Raw genomic sequence first — 18,731 nt, forward strand, 5'->3', positions numbered from 1 at the left:
TGAGGCTGTCTCGTCTCGAAAATGTGCTGTAAAAGCGATGTCTCGACTCGAAAAATGTATATTTCTCTATTGGAAGAGCTGTGTCTCGACTCGAATTTTGTCAGGAAAATTCTGTTTCGACTCGTCTCGTGCGCATCCCTAAGTAGGTAACAAAAGAAGCACTTACGTTGTAATTAAACACATGTAAATAATAGTTAAATGACAACATCTGACAATGAATCATTGTCGATTCAAGGATTTTACAAGGACTAATACTAAAAATTATGCAGAGAAATTGTAGTACTATAAATTGTGAATTATAGAATGGTGTGAAAAATGACCGAGGGACTGATGGGTACCTTTAAGTTAATAGTTGCAAAAGAATTTATGAAACATTGAAGTGAGCGAAAAAAAATAAAACAGGAGTAAATCTCCGAACACAACGTTGTCCACCATACCTTCGTATGACCTTGGATCGAAATGGGACCATTTGATTCAAAGATAAGCGCTTTACTTGTGAGATCGCGTCTCTGTTGGAAGTACAATACATAAACCAGCTAAAAGCGCTATGATAAATTAGTAATAATTTGCTTACCTGGTTCAAACGTTGCTTGGACAAAGTTGGATTTATGCAAAATAAACATTGCATCGTCACGTTTTCTTGCAACCTGCTGTTTCCTCTCACCATTCCATTTATTATTTCATAGTCTTTCATTTGCATTTGTTAATGTTTCCTTTGACAAGAAGATATAAGATAGAATATCCTCGGGACTTAACGATTTCATTTAATTTCTAGGTAAAGCTTTGAAAGGAAATTACCTGGGCTCTAAGTAAACATAATCCTGGTCTTTTCCTTCCACTGCGATAAGTTAAAATGCAGAAAGTCTATTGTCACGATGGACGGAATGAGGGGACTCAAATCATCTACACCTCTCATTGCCAGACTAAATCGGAAAGTGTTAGATACAATAACACTATTTACAATATACTAATTATAATTAATTATTCTATATGCATACTACTAGGAAGTTTTCCTATAGCGAAAAAAGATAGTCTTTCATTGATTTTTTTAGCAAATCTTGATTACAAGTACATATTACACTTAATCCCCGTGACAGGCTTATTAAGTTCAGTCCCGAAATTTGGTGCCCAGTAAAGGTCTCCACTTGACCAAATTTGAAATTTAGTAGACCTTAGTAAGTTAAATGTGCGTATGAAATGCCATGGTGTGCAGGTGTTTGGTTCTTGATTTACTAACCATCAAATTTGTAGTTTGAATTTTTGGTCCAAATTCAAATTTCATGGCAAGTAAGTCGATAACTAAACACCTGTACACCAGAATATTTTATATGTATACTAAGATTATAATAAAAATCTACCGCTATTCGAAACTTCAAGATCGGAAGAGTGCCATCGATCGATTGCGATATATAGGCCTACTGTCTTTGTAATTGATAGTGAAAGAAAAATCAATGAATGACGAAAATAAGATTTGAAATGTAAATCATGAATGATTATGTGTGTCCAAGCGGTGTCCAAACTGTGACCTGCACACCCCAAGGGATCCTATATGAGCTTAATATTGATATTTACTTTCTGACCTATCCGAGTTCTTGTTCTTTTTATACGATAGTTTTAAAGTAAAATCTTAGTTCGAATATACTAATTTAACGTAATTGTGATGGTTTTATACTGTACCACCTATACTATACTGCAAATAAATATAATTTATGATAAATCTTACCTTTCTTTCTAATACATTATTTAGAATATAATAAAATCATTACGTACTATAGCTGGTTACAACAGTAAATATGAATAAAACGTACTACTCACAGAAACAGACAACTTTTTAAGAAACAATAAATTATTTTAATTTTATTGTAATAAAATTATAAGAATTGATATTTTATGTTCTATTTAATGTCCCATGATTATCGACAATAGGTCAAAGGATATGGGTGATACACGCAAGTAACCACTAAAGGAAGAAAGATGTAATGAAGATTGGAAGAAAAAAGACGAACTTGGAGAAAACCCACTAATACGATGATGTTCTCCACAAAATTACATGATTTCGAATCGAGCCAGGTACGCTTTCCACGAGAAACAATACTTTCATATGATGAGAATTAACCAAGTTGAGATATTAATATCCGATCATTATCCACAAACACAATCGCTATTTAGGTATGCGGATATTTCATTCACGTATTGCCTGCATCCCAATACTAATAGATTAAACTTTTGTTGATTGATAGAAACAAGACGTTTAGTTAAGAGTTGAAGGGTTGAAGAGTTTGATGCAGTTCGTTAAATCAAGCCTCGTCGTGGTAACGAAACACTAATTAAAGGACTCACACAATTCAAATTATAAATTCCTCAGCTGGAGTCCCGAACACAGTATATAAACTCTTATGCTGCCATAAAGTCTATCCGCCCTTTGTGTACTAAACCATCGCGCAAAAACTACTATATAAGTCTCGGTTACTTTTTGTATGATTAGACATTGCTTACGGCAGAATTTTATAGTAAATATTCAACTTTTAACAAGAGAACTTTTTACTATTAATGCATGTTTCTGTTGAGGGAAGTATGTTTTAATTTTCTGATTAACACTTCATTTCCTTCTTCCCGTAGTAATTTAAACAGGTGTACGCAACATCAAATTTGGTATATGAGGCCCTTTTGGATCAAAGAATATGAATCTTTCATCTACTTACATCAATTCAAAATGTGTCTGTCACCCATAGGGATGAAACCAAGACCGATTAATCTCGGTCTCCTTTTGTCTCGTAATTTCGAGACCCAGATCGAGGCGAGACGAAGTCCTATCTTGAAAGCCCCGTTATTGTCTAAAATAATGGCAACAAACAGACAAACAAACCAAACTTGAGTTATCCTTACTCAAATTCGTTCCGTTGTTATATGGAGATATGGGAAACGATTTCTTTGAATGGCCGCAACAATATGCGTATACACAGGATAAAGAAGGAACAAGCGGTACCTCTGATCACTAGTATTTCAAAATATTTTAAACAGCACATCCTGAGTTGGTATTTAATTTATAAATTAAGGCGCTTAGAATCAAAGCCAGCCAAATCCATTTTTCATACAAATTGACCTATGCATCCCATCCTATAGTTTTAAACATGGTGAATTCAAAGAAATCATTATTTCTTAGCTAAACCCGTCACATTCTACTTTAAAATAATGTAGAAAATGTGGCTTGGTTTCAAAATCTGTCAGGTCTGAACAGAGGTAGCTTATGCTTTGTTTCAAACTCCGCCCCATACAAGACAGCCAATGAGAGTGCCGGGCTCAGTCATGTGACTTCCCAGAATACTCAACGCTTTTGGATTAATAGAAAAATACTTGAAACCGAAAGACACGATTCTGAGACAAGACCAATATGAGAGCATCCTTGCTAAGCATGGTACAGTTCATAAGGTAGGGCTAACAGCACCAGCTAAGATTGGAAAATAGAAGCAGAAAAAGTACAAAAGGAGCCAGGCAACTTGCATTTCAAATTTAACCCATCAAAGCGAATCATTTTGAAGCAATATCAAAAGAAATCCTGGGTTTTTACGTAGTGGGGGAAGAAGATGATAATCTTAATATCATTTAGGAAAATAACGTAAAAAGCCATTCTTCCTTAGATTTAACATGTTCTCAGACCTGAGATAGTTTTAATATTGCAAATGACCGTGTAATCTAATTTTGACAACACAATAAACTACTTTTCAACTTTACATGTTATCATTGACAGGGCCAGCCTTAGGTGCCGCGGGGCCCGATTGGAAAAATTTTGCGGGGCCCCCTGTTTATAACTAACTTGCACCAAGATCTGTAGAACCAATATATATATATATATATATATATATATATATATATATATATATAAAATACGCTCTTTCTGCTGGTCTAGTGGTCAGCGCGTGCGCCTGTGATATACATATGTCATAATAACTATAAGTAGCATAGTTTCTTTGTCAATTTGGCCTTACACGAATTGACTTTCGAAAGTCATTTTGAAATTTAAGGTTAAAATAATAGGCCTACTTACACTGTTAATATGACAATAAAACGTAACACCTGTGTATAATTTCTTATGAAAAAACTCTCGTTAGTAAAGATATACTTGAAAATGATTGAATGAATTAGAAAATGAATTCATCTTCCTTGTTTCGGTCACACTAAATAATATACGATAATCTTTTACCTAATGTTTTATTGACATTTTCTGCTACTGTTTATGCTATTTTTCCACAAATCAGTGATTTTATATTTGAGATACATTGTTTATATATTGATCACTAAAACTTACCTCAATTATATTTCAATGATATAACAATTGTAAATCCCAATCAACTATGTTTACAGCACATGAACGAAGATGAGTCACACTCTTTTATTCTATGAAACAAAAATGTAAATCTGTTGACGTGACGGATGCACTTCAGTATTCTCGCGCACATAGGTTACACTAGTGCTGTCTTTCGATTATTTTTGTTGGTTTGTAAGGTTACTGAAGACACAAGAAATGAAAGGCGAAATCTATTGCACCTTAATTTAAAACTATCGATAACGTAAGTAATAGCAGCCACGGATTAAATTTATACACGGTGTCCACAAAGTAAATTTGCTACCCCTAAAACTCGGAAACGGTGAAATATATGTCAAAACGAAAAAGCACGTATTTCATCATTTTAAAAGTACCACGTATTGAGAGAAACAAAATTGCCCCAGGGTCCCTCGGAGGGTCCCAGACGGGGTCCAACTCAAAATTTTCAACTGAAAAGGAGAGTTAAGTAGTATATCGTTTGAAAGCTATTTTCAAAAGAAAGACGATGGAATAAATTTCAATGTTCTATAGTAAACCTGAACAAAATGACTTCAGGTCAAAATCTTAATACAGTTTGCATTGGAAAGTCTTTGGCCACCTCTTGAAATCTGAACTGGCTCAACATATATCAAAACTGAAAGACATGTATTTAATCATTTCAAAAGTACCACTTATTGAGGGAAACAAAGTTGCCCCAGGGTCCCTCCTAGAGTCCCAGACGGGTTCCTACTCAAAATTTTCAAATGGCAAGGGGACCAAGTATCGTTTGAAAGGTATTGTTAAAAGAAGGAAGACAGAACAGGTCTTATGTTTCAATACCAATCCTGCTTGCAATGGTGAGGGGATTAAAATGTTAACACAGCTTTCATCGAAAAGTCCATGTCACTTCCAATGATCAGAAATGGCAAAACATAAGATGTCAAACGCTAAAAGGAGTGTTTCCTTATTTGTGAAGTACAGCTTTTCGATGTACAAATATTTGTCCCAGAATCCCTGCAGGTTCCCAAGTGGGATCCAACTTAAAATTTGCAAATAGGAAATGGGTCAAGTACCATATTGTTTGAAAGTTATCGATAAAAGAATGAACATGATACAAGTTCGGAACGGCTATGCAAACCTGTCCGAAAGAACAGAGATTGGGTGAATTGAGAAATATGTAAACAGTCACATTTATTGAAATGCTTAATTAACTGGATGTAATGCCTGGATTACTAAGTGAGACAATACTATTTCAGGTAGAAGTGTGCCTACTACTACTTCTGACGTTATTACTAATATTCCTATTACAAGTATTAGTACTATTATTAGTATTACTACAGTTTGCTTTACAAGGCAGTGTTAACATTTTCAGTCCCCCGTCATTTCACAAAGTGTTAGTATACTCACAAGACTTGTTCCATCTTCCTTCTTTTAACAATTGCTTTCAAACGAACATTTACAACTTTTGCGTTGATCCCCGTCTGAGACCCTATAAGGCACCCTAGGACAACTTTGTTTCCCTCAATAGGTGGTACTTTTGAAATGATTAAATACATGTTTTTCAGTTTTGATATATGTTGAGCCAGTTCAGATTTCAAGAGGTGGCCACAGACTTTTCAATGCAAACTGTATTAAGATTTTGACCTGAAGTCATTTTGTTCAGGTTTACTATAGAACATCGAAATTTATTCCATCGTCTTTCTTTTGAAAATAGCTTTCAAACGATAAACTACCTTACTCTCCTTTTCAGTTGAAAATTTTGAGTTGGAGCCCGTTTGGGAACCTCCGAGGGACCCTGGGGCAATTCTGTTTCTCTCAATACGTGATACTTTTGAAATGATGAAATAAGTGTTTTTTTTTTCGTTTTGACATATATTTCACCGTTTTCGAGTTTTAGGGGTGGTAAAAGACTTTATGGACACCCTGTATATTTATTTTTACATATAGTTTCAGTAATAAACTTTGTAATACTGATAACTCGTATCTCAAATTTCAACATTCAAAAGTGTGCAGAGAGACAATAATATAATCCTTACTAAATTAAACGTCCTGAAAACGAAAATGCAGTCAGCTTTTTTGTATCAACTTCATGTCAGGTTTTCTGTTATGATAACGATGATCTGTTATGATTAACTGCCGACAGAAGTAAATGTAATTTGAGATATAAAATGAAAGGTGTTTATGAAGACAAATTCTAAGTTTTAATGAAAGAAATACATGTATGTAATGATAAACATTGCAAACACATCATTTACGAACTTATGAAGGCTTGGACTGGCCAGGGCAGGAGGGGCCTTCTGTCTCACACATACATAGCTATATAATTATGAATATTGAATAATATGTAAAGTAAGATAAAACATGCATGCTGTGTTGGAGCGTAATTACTCGTTGTAGTTTGTTCCGTTCCCAGAGTTCGGTGGCCCTGCATTGAATGTAGTCTTGGGGTCGCATTTTGGAATGAAACTAACAGTATTACAAAGTCCTGTTTGGGGCCTAGTAAGAATACATTTCAGCAATATGAAGAATGGGGCCCCAACATCATATTGTCTACGTAAATGTGTATTGGAGTTCCATAAAGATCGAAATGTGACTGCCTTTTATAAATTTTTGCTGGGGCCTTCTGTTAGTCGTTTGACAAGTTATTGCAACACTGTGAAGAAATAGGTCAGGCCCCCACCTTGGGGCCCCATTACCACGCGTAAATGAAACTGACAGTTTTATGAAGAAAAGTCCCCCATCACAAAGATTTTGCAAGACTTTGTTAAACTTGGACGACGAGACTGAACTTACGTGTATATCGTTATTAAGTATTTATACGCAAGGTGTTCCGGGAAAAGCCGAAAATTTAGCGTGTGTGTGTTCAGAAAAAAAAAAAATCTGCAACTTTGATCGAAAACGCTTAATTACGGAGATTGTAATAATAAAAGGGAAAGAGAAATGACCAATTCCAGCAATTACTTTTAATTAGCTCCCTCTCTCTCTCTTCCTAATTAAGCGTTTCCAAAGTGGCAGAAAAACATTTTTCTTGTATTAAGATTCTGAAAACACATGATAAGATTGTCAGTTTATCCCCGGAACACCCTGCATGTTTACTTATAAGCTTGATTAAGAAAAATGATTAACAGCAAAAACAGTTTCGAAATATTTTCTCGTTTCTATGTTGCGGAGTTCTCTTTCAGGAAAAACTAGCGGTATTTTCTCATCAGGAACGGGTCCCATTTTTTGTTATAATGTTTTCCCATCTGCAAAATGTTCTGGTGAAAACGCTCACCCTGTTCATTGCTTATAGCAGCTAATTTATCACAGAAATAACTCAAATGAACATGCAGACAATGAATGAATTAAAAAAAAAAAAAAAACTATTTCACCCCTGTGCCTCGCAATTTTTCATGAAGGTTCTGTACCAGTATTTCATAGTTTTCTTCTCTTACAAGTAAACTTATCGATGTCGATATCTAGTTTCTTGACCAAACTTGGCAGAGAAGTGTGGGATATCAAGAAACAAGCGTGAGCAAAATGTAAAGTGCTCCGTCCGTAAAGACGGCCACAGTTGCCAAAAACCTGATTGATCAGAATAAGCCATAACGGTGTGTTTCAAGTTTGAAAAAAGGGATGAAAAACAAAAACACATTAACCGATATCGGGAGGAAGTAGACATTTATTTGATGGTATGCTTATCATGGCCACCATCTTGTACCTCGCTCGACTGTTCTAAACAGGAAGAGAGTCATGTAATATATCAAATTGGGCTAAAATTTTGCGAAAAATACAATTGTGAAGTCTATGTTTCCACAAGTTTATAGTTGTAAGACATAACAAAATGCACATTGATATGAATTCATTGGTTCAAAGATTTCTTAACAGCTGTCTTTTTGAAAATAATTCAGGTCAGGAAAACCTAATGTACGCTAGTGAGAACATCGTAGGTAGCTACTTATGAAAGGTATACTATAATCAGCTTGAAATTGTTATCGACTGCAGACAAAATGAAATGGTGATTATACGATACAAACCTTAAGGAACTGATGGAAGATGGATGACATATTTTCCATTGGATTAGTCGAGTTAGAACACAAACCTTCATAAGCAGCCACCTATTCAAGTACTAACCAGTATACATTCTGCTTTCTTGACTTGATTTGTTTAAAAGAAAAACACATCCACGGGATTTTCTGCAAGAGAGGGCAAAGTTTGTTCTCTGGTTTTGTATTTTTAATATAGCTACAATAAGAGAAAGGATATGCAAGGAAGTCACACTGAGGCCAGTTTATTTGATGCCATCTCAGTATTCACGGTAGTATCACATGGCACAATCAGTAAGAACGCTAGAATCGTTAAGTTAGTGAGATGTTTAAGAAATGGAGGATGTGCACCTAGACTCAAAGAAAACAATATTTTTACTCCCAGGGTTATATGTAAAGAAATTTGGGTGGGTGTTAGGGGTTTTGGGGTGCTCCCTGGACATAATATATATTTTTACACCAGAAGTTGTAAACGTAAAGAAATAAAGAAATCACTGCAGCATTAAAATCAGAAAATATTTGTTTATGGCCGGAAACTTAATACAAACTATTCATTTACTTGTTAGGAAGAGGCCATACCCTCCCTTGTGGAGTCCATGAATGTACCTCTATTGCAATATGTTGTTGATATACTTGACAGCCGAGAGTAGCAGACATCTTAACAGTACCATAGCCATTTGGCTGGGGGCCCCGCGAACAAAATGGCATTTATTAATTACATGTATTAGGAGCAAAACTCAGTCATAGGGACCACAACACACTTGTTTGCTCTCGGGCCTAATATGCTGTTAAAATGGCAATGGAGAGTAGATTCGACTGAAGAGTAGGTAGGTGTCACTAGCGCGGGGCCCGATTGGGAGCAATCGGTCCAATCGGCTTAAGACCGGCCCTGATTATTGATATCCTATAATGTCATAAATGTATTGGTTCCCCTCTTTTTATTGTTAGATCCTACTTAATTTTAAAACCCTTTTTGAGCAAAAGCATAAATTTAGTTCTGATTTTCAATACCAGCCAAGTCCTGTCAGTATCAAACTCCGCCAAATCCTTCATTCAATATCAAAATCCGCGACATCCGAGTTTTCAACAGTATTTTTGCATATATATTAAATACTTGTTGTTGGAATTTTGTTTCTATGACAATACAATTAACAACATGTTTAGTAACAAAATTATGTTTGTGTTTGCAAGAGTTTGTTTGTGACAGTTTTTGATACTTTTCTACAAAAGTGTGTAAGAGAATTTGGCAGGGTTTGATTCTAGGCGCCTCAATTATCTTATTCTCTTTCCAGTCATTTTAATTGCTTACAGAGCATGCTGCATGCGTACTCTGAAATCTAATTTTGTAAAACAAATAAGTAAGATTTTAACTTCCTAACATAATTATTCCACACAGTTCAGGAATTCTCCAGGAATTGACATGTTCAAAACTTTCTTTTTTTATTGCAATTCTCGTAAAAGTAATGGTACTAACTTTTTTTAAGGTAACATTTTCAGATTGGAAGACAGTATGAGCAGAAATTGAATAGGATAGAGTAGGATCACGGAAAGAAGAAGAGCAACAGATCAAACAAGATAATTGGTTAGAACAATTAAGATTATTTTCAGAAAAAACATTGTAACTGATGGTACATTAAAATTCCTAAAATTTATTTTTAATAACCATTCATAAAAGTGTTAAAAAGCTTTACTTTCTCTCTCTACGCCGATAGTAGTTTACGATATAATTCCAATATTTGAAGTAAAATAAAATATTCTGAGATAGAGATACTAAGTATTTCTTTCAAACTCAATAATGTACTCTTCACCACATATGACTCAAGTTGCTCAAACCATTTTCTCAGGCTAGCAGCCAGGAAAGCTGTAGGGTTTCAGCATAAGTTTTTCTCAGCTATCCTAAATTATCAAGACAAATTTCAAATGGTGTTTTCCAAAATGTTGGAGCACCCAGTTTTCTAAAAGCTCTGTTTTGTAACGTTTTTAACATGAATGTCAAATTTTCTCTATAAGTACATTTATTTTCGTGGTTGTAGAATTTCAAAGGTGGACTGAACTTTTGCCAAACTAAGTGTGTAAAAATAAGTTGAGTTTGTATTGCTTTTGCAACATCCAAAAACCTAATCGTGAAGAGTACAAAATTCCCACATCGCGACGTTCATAAATACACTTGGACATCACCAGACGGAAAACACATAATCAAATTGATCACGTTTAAGTAGATAGAAGAAGACAATCTAGCACAATTGATGTCCGGTCGTTTAGAGGGGCCAATTGTGACGCTGACCTCTACCTGGTAGCAGCGATAATACGAGAGAGGTTATCGTTGAATAAAGGTAATATTCATTGTCCGAAAACGGAGAGATTCAATTTAAAGAAATTAGAAGAGAGCCAGGTAAGAGAGAAATATCACATTGAAGTTTCGAATAGATTCTCGGCATTAGAAGATTCGGAGTGCACTAGTGTTGAGGATACCTGGATTGAAATTAGAGATGGCATTAACATTTCAGCAAATGAAAAATTGGGACACGCGGAAATACGTAGGAACAAACCATGGTTTGACCAGGAATGCATAACACTAGCAGAGAAGAGATAACAGGCAAAATTACGCTGGCTACAAAATCCGAATAAAATAAATACACAAAATTTCGCAGATATCAGGTGAGAAACTTCCAAAACTTTTAGAACAAAGAAACGCGATTTTCCGAAAGCTAAAATTGAGGAACTTGAAGATAATAGTAAAAATAAAAACATCCGGGACATGTATAAGGAAATCAACTAATTTAAAAAACGCTATCAACCTCGTGCTTATATATTAAAGAAATCTGACGGTACAGTTCTCACTGACACGGATAGCATCTTAAATAGATGGAAAGATTTCTTTTATGATTTGCTTAACACGCAACCAAAAACTAGTGTGCTTGGAGAAAAGGAGATACACACAGCAGAACCGTATATTCCAGAACCCAACCGAATAGAAGTAGAAATTGCTATAAAGAAATTAAAGAAACACCTATCTCCGGGTGTGGATGAAATTCCGTCTGAGTTAATTTTAGCTGGAGGCGAAAAATTGTGGAACAAGATACACAAACTCATTCTCCTTATTTGGAACAAGGAAGAATTGCCACAAGAATGAAAAGAATCAATCATTGTTCCAATTCACAAGAAAGGCGACAAAACTGACTGTAATAATTATCGAGGCATTTCTCTTCTGTCAACATCCTATAAAATCCTTTCAAATGTTCTATTAGCAAGACTGACCCCATACGCAGTTGAAATTATTGGAGATTATCAGTGCGGACTTAAACGAAATCGATCAACTATCGACCAAATATTTACCATTCGCCAAATACTCGAAAAAAAGTGGGAATACAATACCCAGGTACATCAACTATTTATTGATTCTAGAAAGGCGTACGACTCGGTTAGGAGAGAAAAATTATACAACGTTCTTACAGAAATTGGAATACCGAGAAAACAAATTAGATTAATTAAAATATGTTTAAATGAATCCCAAAGTAAGGTCCGGGTAGGAAAATTTTTGTCCACGAGCTTTCACGTCGAAAATGGCCTGAAACAAGGAGATGCGTTGTCGCCATTATTATTTAACTTCGTTCTGGAATACGCTTTAAGGAAAATCAAAGATAGCAACCAGGGCCTAAAGTTGAACGGTATTCACCAGGTTATGGCATATGCTGATGATGTAAATTTAATAGGGGATGATAGGAGAACAATAGAAAGAAATGCAGTGATCTTATTAAACGCTTGCAGGGACATGGGTTTAGAAGCAAATGCAGAGAAAACTAAATATATGGAAGTGCGTCGTTACCCTAATACAGCAAATTATGGATGCGTTAAAATATTAAATAATACTTTTGATAAAGTGGATACTTTCAAATATCTAGGATCAATATTAACAGAGGAAAATCATATTCACAGAAAAATTAAATGTCGACTAAAAGCAGGGAATTCGTGTTACTATTCGGTTCAAACTCTCTTGTCGTCGCGAATTCTGTCGAGGAATTTGAAGCTTAAAATATACAAAACGATAATTATGCCTGTTGTTCTGTATGGCTGCGAAACATGGTCGCTTACTCTGAGGGACGAACATAGACTGAAAGTATTTGAGAACAAAATCCTGAGGCGAATATTCGGACCCAAGAGGAAAGGGAATGGGGAATGGCTGAAACTTCATAACGAGGAACTATATAATTTATATGGTTATGGTTTATTTGTATGGTATAACATTGTTAGGGTCGTCAAGTCTAGGAGGCTTAGGTGGGCGGGTCATGTAGCTAGAATGGAAGAAAGTAGAAACGCTTTCAAAGTCTTGACTGGAAGACCAATCGGAAAACGATCATTAGGAAGACCTAGGCGCAGATGGGAGGACAATATTAAGATGGATCTCGCAGAGATCGGAATACAATGTATAAACTGGATGCAGTTAGCTAAGGATAGAAGTCAGTGGAGAGCTTTTGTGAACGCGGCATTGAACCTCAGGGTTCCATAGGCCATAGAGTTAGTTATTGTTAAACAGGCTTTTCTTCATCCCCGAAGTAAGAAAAAGTATTCACGATGCCTACTCTGAAATATCTTAATTCCCATCTTTAATTCCTGGGTGATAGTTCAGGACAAATACACAATGAAAAACGTTACTTTTATGAAAGTAGAAGGTTCCACTCGGATGAGGCACTATGCCCACAAACTGCTTCGCACTTACGCGACTTCAATACTGAGAGGAGCTGACCATACTCCGGCCGCCTCTATCCTCAGGTTTTTCCAGGTATCCAGTTGACAGAGGGTAGAGACCTGCACGGGCCGAATTTTTCGGCCCGAGCCCAATCCAGCCAGAATGTACCTAGGCCCGGCCCAGACCGGGCCCGAAAGTTTTGGAGATTTTCGGCCCGAGCCCGGCTCGGCCCGATAAGTTTTTTAAAATTCTTGGCCCAAGCCCGGGCCGGGCCCGATAAATTTTAAAAGTTTTTGGCCCGACCCCGGCCCGATATTTTTTTTTCTTTAAATTTAGCTCGAGCCCCAATCTTTCTCAAAATTTAGTATTAAACTTGACCTAACCCTTCAGAAACATTTTCTAAATTGGTTCACAACCTGACGCTTGCCTCCCGAATGGTACCATTGTATCCTAGAACTTTGCCTGTCATCGAGAGAACAAAAATCTAACTTAATTGATTTTAGCATAAAGTGACGATGGCAATATTGTTTAGCGACAAGCAAAACTTTCCCACCTCTTCTTGTCATATCTTGGGTTCAGTGAAGATCAAGGTCAGAGCTCAATTTACTGCGCAATGCCTGCAATCCTCTATAGTGAAAGTGGAGCCGCTAAGCAACACAAACTGTAAATAGCTATTGCGTTCTTTGTATCATTTTTCACGGGCACACTTCTTCAACGTTTGGCTTTATTCCAATTATCGTTTAACGAAAGTCAATAATTATTAAAGAATTGCAATTAATCGGCCCCAGCCCGGCCCGATCTGAAGAGAAGTCAGTGTCGGCCGGCCCAAAGAAATAACAGAGTTGGCCCGCCCAAGCCCGGCCCGCGGGCCGGGCCGGGCTGAGTCCGGCCCGTGCAGGTCTCTAACAGAGGGTAAGTGAAACCCTAAGCCACATTTCGACCAGTATGAAACTGAAGAATGAACCACTCCCCATCATGAATCGAAACCGGACTGCCCTGTTGGTAGATAGATGTTTTAGCAATTAAGACGTCGCGGCTCTGAGTTGATGAAGGAGGTGCATGTTGTAGTTTTGCAGAGAGTGAACATTTTAGTTGATTGTGCCAGCGATTTACATAAAATATACTACATACTCAATCTCTTTTAAGTAAACAATTAAAGCATCAGTATTTAAAACATTTCTTTTGATACGACGTGGAAGACCCGAGTTCGGTTTCCGGCGGGAGCTCATGTGGTTTGGATTCAATGTTAATCTGTAGGTTCACATCTCATACAGCCTCGCTGAAGAACGGGGCACTGAACTAAAAATCAAATCAAATCAAACTTCTGTTGATACAAACAATAAGGACAAGCATTTAAATGTCTGCAGCCATTTGCTTTAATATTCGTATACAAATGATGCATTGCAGAGTCCTAGGGAGCGCGATGGCTCAGTGGTAGAGCGTTCACTTCCGGTACTTGGGGCCTGGTTCGATCCCAGCTCGCGCCGTGTGGACTTCGTGGCGGACAAACACCGTGCTCGTGGGTTTTCTCGGGGTTCTCCCGTTTCCTCCCACTTTCTTCATTCCACCATTTCATTCGTTTCCTATAATCGCCGTCTCATTTAGCCTAACCGGCATAATCATGGGACGTAAAACTCAAAGATTTTATTTCATCGCGGGATCTGTACCACAGGAGCTCCCGCCGGGAAAATAACCCGTGTCTCCCACACAAAAAGCGTGTATGCTAACCGCTTAGCTACGAGGTATTTTGCAGGAGTACCGGTACTCATAAATGCAATACCGCATTGCTTTCTGGGCAGTGGTGGCGATTGGACGTTAAAAGTGGGATTGAGCAAGACATGATCTGAACATTTGTATATCAATGTAAGTTTTTCTGGTTAGTGCAAGAAGAGGTTTGATTGCTTGTTCATTAACATCTTAAAATTCTGTTTGGAATGTTGTGTGATCAGATTATTTAACAACAAATTTACAAAACAAATAAATAGAAAGAATAATATTAATCATAGTAATGAATAATGAGGCTTGTTCTATGGGAGTTATATTGAAACTGGAGATTAATGAACAACTTATATTTTTAATTCCACACATGCCATTAAATGTATGTTATTGCTCTTAGAAAATGAAAGACAGTATGTGTACTACAAGCATATGCTACGACATATAAAGAAACATGCAATTGCAATATTAATAGCTTTGAGTTACAATTAAAACGCAATTCCTGTAGCTTTCTTAACTCCACGGGAAGACAAATAACCAATACGTACTGACGCAACGGCAAATATTATGGGGTCTATGACACCATTTTTCTATGAATCAGTAATACAAACAACAACTTAATATTTCCAAATGAAACTATATACATTAAGGGCTCACCTCAAAAACGTGGGGGCAACTGTCTCCTTTTACACCCCCCTAATCGCCGTCACTGTTTTTTAGTATAGGTATTTTGTTGTAGATTACCTTCAGTTGTAGATTACTCGGGCTGAATTATTTTAGGAGAAGTAAAAGCGATAAATTCTTTATTGAAGGCAGTATTCAGAGTAGAAGACTTCATTAGATTTGGGACTTGCAACTACGCGGCTAGTCATTTAGTTGCTTTGGAGTACAATCTCTCTTTCAGCGAAAGGCTACATGAAACGTTGACAAATAGCTTAACAGGGGATCCGAACCTATGAACTCCCACCGGGAATCCAACCTAAGTCTCTCGCATTTGTTAATCATACATTCACTAGAGAACTCTTAAATTACGCGACAACTTTAAGGTTTTCTTTACATAACTTTGGAAACCGCATCGTTTTATTATTGTTTGAAGAAATTATTTTAGTTGCATCTAACCGCAGTTGTTGTGAATTCGGCGACAGATGTTACATAGAATACAAAAGAAAACGTCTTCTCTTACATACAGGCCTTTTTCCAAAGAACTTTCTAGGAGTGGGCAACATCAAAATATGAGGAGGTTGCACTACAATGCTATTTTGGTATATATACTGATTTATGTCGTAATTTATCTTAGCTAGGGGGAAAGGGAATTTGGCCAACTTCGGGGGAAAGAAACACTGCTTATGTAAATATCCATCTTCTTAATTTTATCGCCACATTCTCTATAGTCTGTGTACGGAGTTGAAAAATGAAAGAGCAATTGAGTTATTTTAGACGGTTGTCATGTTATTTTTGAAAATTATTACAAGTACAGAGACCACACTTTTGCTCCTGGACGTACTATAAAAACAAGCATAGATAATGATAGGCCTAGGTTGGCTCGTGGTTAAATGTTTGGGTTAAGTTTAGAGTTACCCCTCCGCTTTTTATAAAAATCAGGAAAATTTACAGGAGAAATGAGGTAAGAAATGATAATTTGAAGTTTTTATTTGATGTTTAGGAATGTAAGTTCGGCAGGAGAGTTATGTTTAATACGAGAAAAGATATGTAGAAGTTAGCACTATTTGCCGGATGCGGAAGCATTGCGGAAGGTTTCAGCAGCATGGTAGTTGTAAAATATGACGAATATGGCGAACAGGTGTAACGGATACGCAAAAATAATGAAGAAAACCTTTAAAATTTTTGTGAAACACACGGAGCACTGAAATTAATTGAAATGTATGGTAACTCTTTACTTTGGGCAAGGCAGTGATATCCCGTCACTGTTAGTATTATTCACAGGTGTCATTGGTTCCTTTCTGTTGCTAGGGATTATTCATAGACTATGTACGACCTTAAAAAGGCAGTAATAAGGGGACTTTAATTTACTACATTATTGCCCTTGTACTTAATGCAATCAGTTCCTGTCACTGCCTTGCCTAAACTAAAGATTTGCCAAATGTATTAATGTTTAATACTTTAAGCACTGTTTTTTGTATGTTGCAAAGTCCAAGGGCAACTTCAGACTGGAGGGGCAACTCTAAACTTAAGCCAAATGTTTAGTGTCTCACGCATTTATTTATTTATTATCATGTAATATTTAAGGTTATAAATATATTTTAAAAGATTTTAAGACGTCTGGAACAAGACAGCAATATGAATATTTCTTAATTATCCTCTATGTTATTATCATTTTAATTTACTTAAATGTTTCGAATGCTCACTTCTGTTTGGCTCATACACATGTCGGAGGATTCAACCTGGCTTTCTAGAAAGATTGTAGGTAGCAACAATATATTAACCTAATTCAAGATTTGCTAAGTGTCTTTTAAGTAGTATTCACCAACAATTTCGGCTATTAACTCTACGAAAATTCATTATTTTAAATCTTTCTATCACGGTGAGATTATTATTCAAATTATGCGCACCAAACAAAAACTGAAAACTGAGAAACCACACTTTAAGAAAATGTTTTACAAACTCAGTATAACCAGATAAAATTTAAGCACACATTTCCCGATGTTTCCATTTCGTTGAGGATGTTAAATTAAATGGAGAAATAGTCTGTTCTATATAAATTACTGTTTAGATTGTTGACACAATAGATAGGCAGAAAAATGTTATTAATACGTATGAACGGATATTGAAGTTGATTAAATTTTTGTTAGTTTCCTTACCTTGTTTGAAGAAATTTTTTAACAGTAGATTCCCCAACACCTTGCACAAGATGTGACCAAGCTAAGCGTGCTTGAGAGTGGCGGCGTTCCATTTCTGCTTGACGTCGGAGTGCTTCTATACCTTCTCCAACTTGCATCGATCCTCGTCGAGATCCGGGAGTCAGAAAGTCTCGAAATCCCCAAGCAAAATCCTGCAAACTAACCTGTCCATCTCCATCATGATCAAGATCGACAAAAATTGCATCAGAGTCTGTTGGACTTATATCAAATTCCGCACAAAGTTCACGAAATTCTTGGGGTCCAATATGGCCCGTGCCTCTTGTATCACACGTTCGGAATAATTGCTCCAATTGGATGTCGGCCATCTCAGTCTAACTACAAGTGCCACATCTACGCCAGAGCGTAAGTACCAGTTCTTTTTTTTATTCACAATTGACAAACAATATTTTTGAAACACTTCCTAAAAACAAAGTTCTCTTTGTTTTAAAATATAGGAGCTTTCTATCACACTTGTTATGATTATCCACAGTTTTTCAATAGCTCTCATTGAATAGAAATTATCTCTCGTTCTGCAAATAGAGGAATGCTATTCGCGTAATTCCAGTACTGACTTCAATAACTGACTACAAGTTTATAGAGCACTTGAAGACAAAAAACACCGCTAATAAAGGGAAGTTTAAGCGCTGCCCCCACCACCTTTCTTCCACGCTGATAACACTTGTTATGTTCTCTAGTACTGGCAGCATGCTTACCTGCCTGCTCTACAGGTGCGTTGAAAACCTTGACAAAATGACGTCACATCAACACAGCCACGTTGTGTTGGACGTCGGATGTGTCGGTTGAGTAATGGTTTCCCCTCACCTTCAATTGACAATGTTAAGAGCACTGTGATTGACATATGAAATGTTAATCTGTTTCATTTCGATATTTTTTTTCTCTCATTCATAGTGAATTAGCATAAGCGTGGATTTCTGGAATATATTAATGTTCCGAAACATGTATGTAAAAATGAATATTTTAACCTAAGAAGAATGCCTAAACAAAAGTACAGTCGAAATGCCATATAAAACAATGTATTAATATTGTAAAAAAAAAAAATACATTTTTCAAATTAACTATTACGGAAGAAAAACATTGTGGTCTTGAACTTGTAAAGCGTATTGCATACAACATAGGCTATT

At 36.4% G+C, this 18,731-nt stretch overlaps 1 protein-coding gene across 1 annotated transcript in view; it reads right to left on the reverse strand.

Moving 5' to 3' along the window:
- Positions 1-18,318, reverse strand: part of LOC145688467 (ras and EF-hand domain-containing protein-like) — a 261,492-nt gene extending 243,174 nt beyond the window's left edge. The window contains exon 1 of the mRNA XM_081762733.1: positions 17,551-18,318. Coding sequence (XP_081618859.1) covers positions 17,551-17,915 — 365 coding nt within the window. The 5' untranslated portion in view covers positions 17,916-18,318. The remainder of the gene's footprint in view (positions 1-17,550) is intronic.
- Between the last annotated feature and the right edge of the window lie 413 nt (positions 18,319-18,731).

This window comes from Thermobia domestica, chromosome 6, assembly GCF_964235325.1.
Source record: "Thermobia domestica chromosome 6, izTheDome1.hap1.1, whole genome shotgun sequence".
Lineage (NCBI taxonomy): Eukaryota > Metazoa > Arthropoda > Insecta > Zygentoma > Lepismatidae > Thermobia > Thermobia domestica.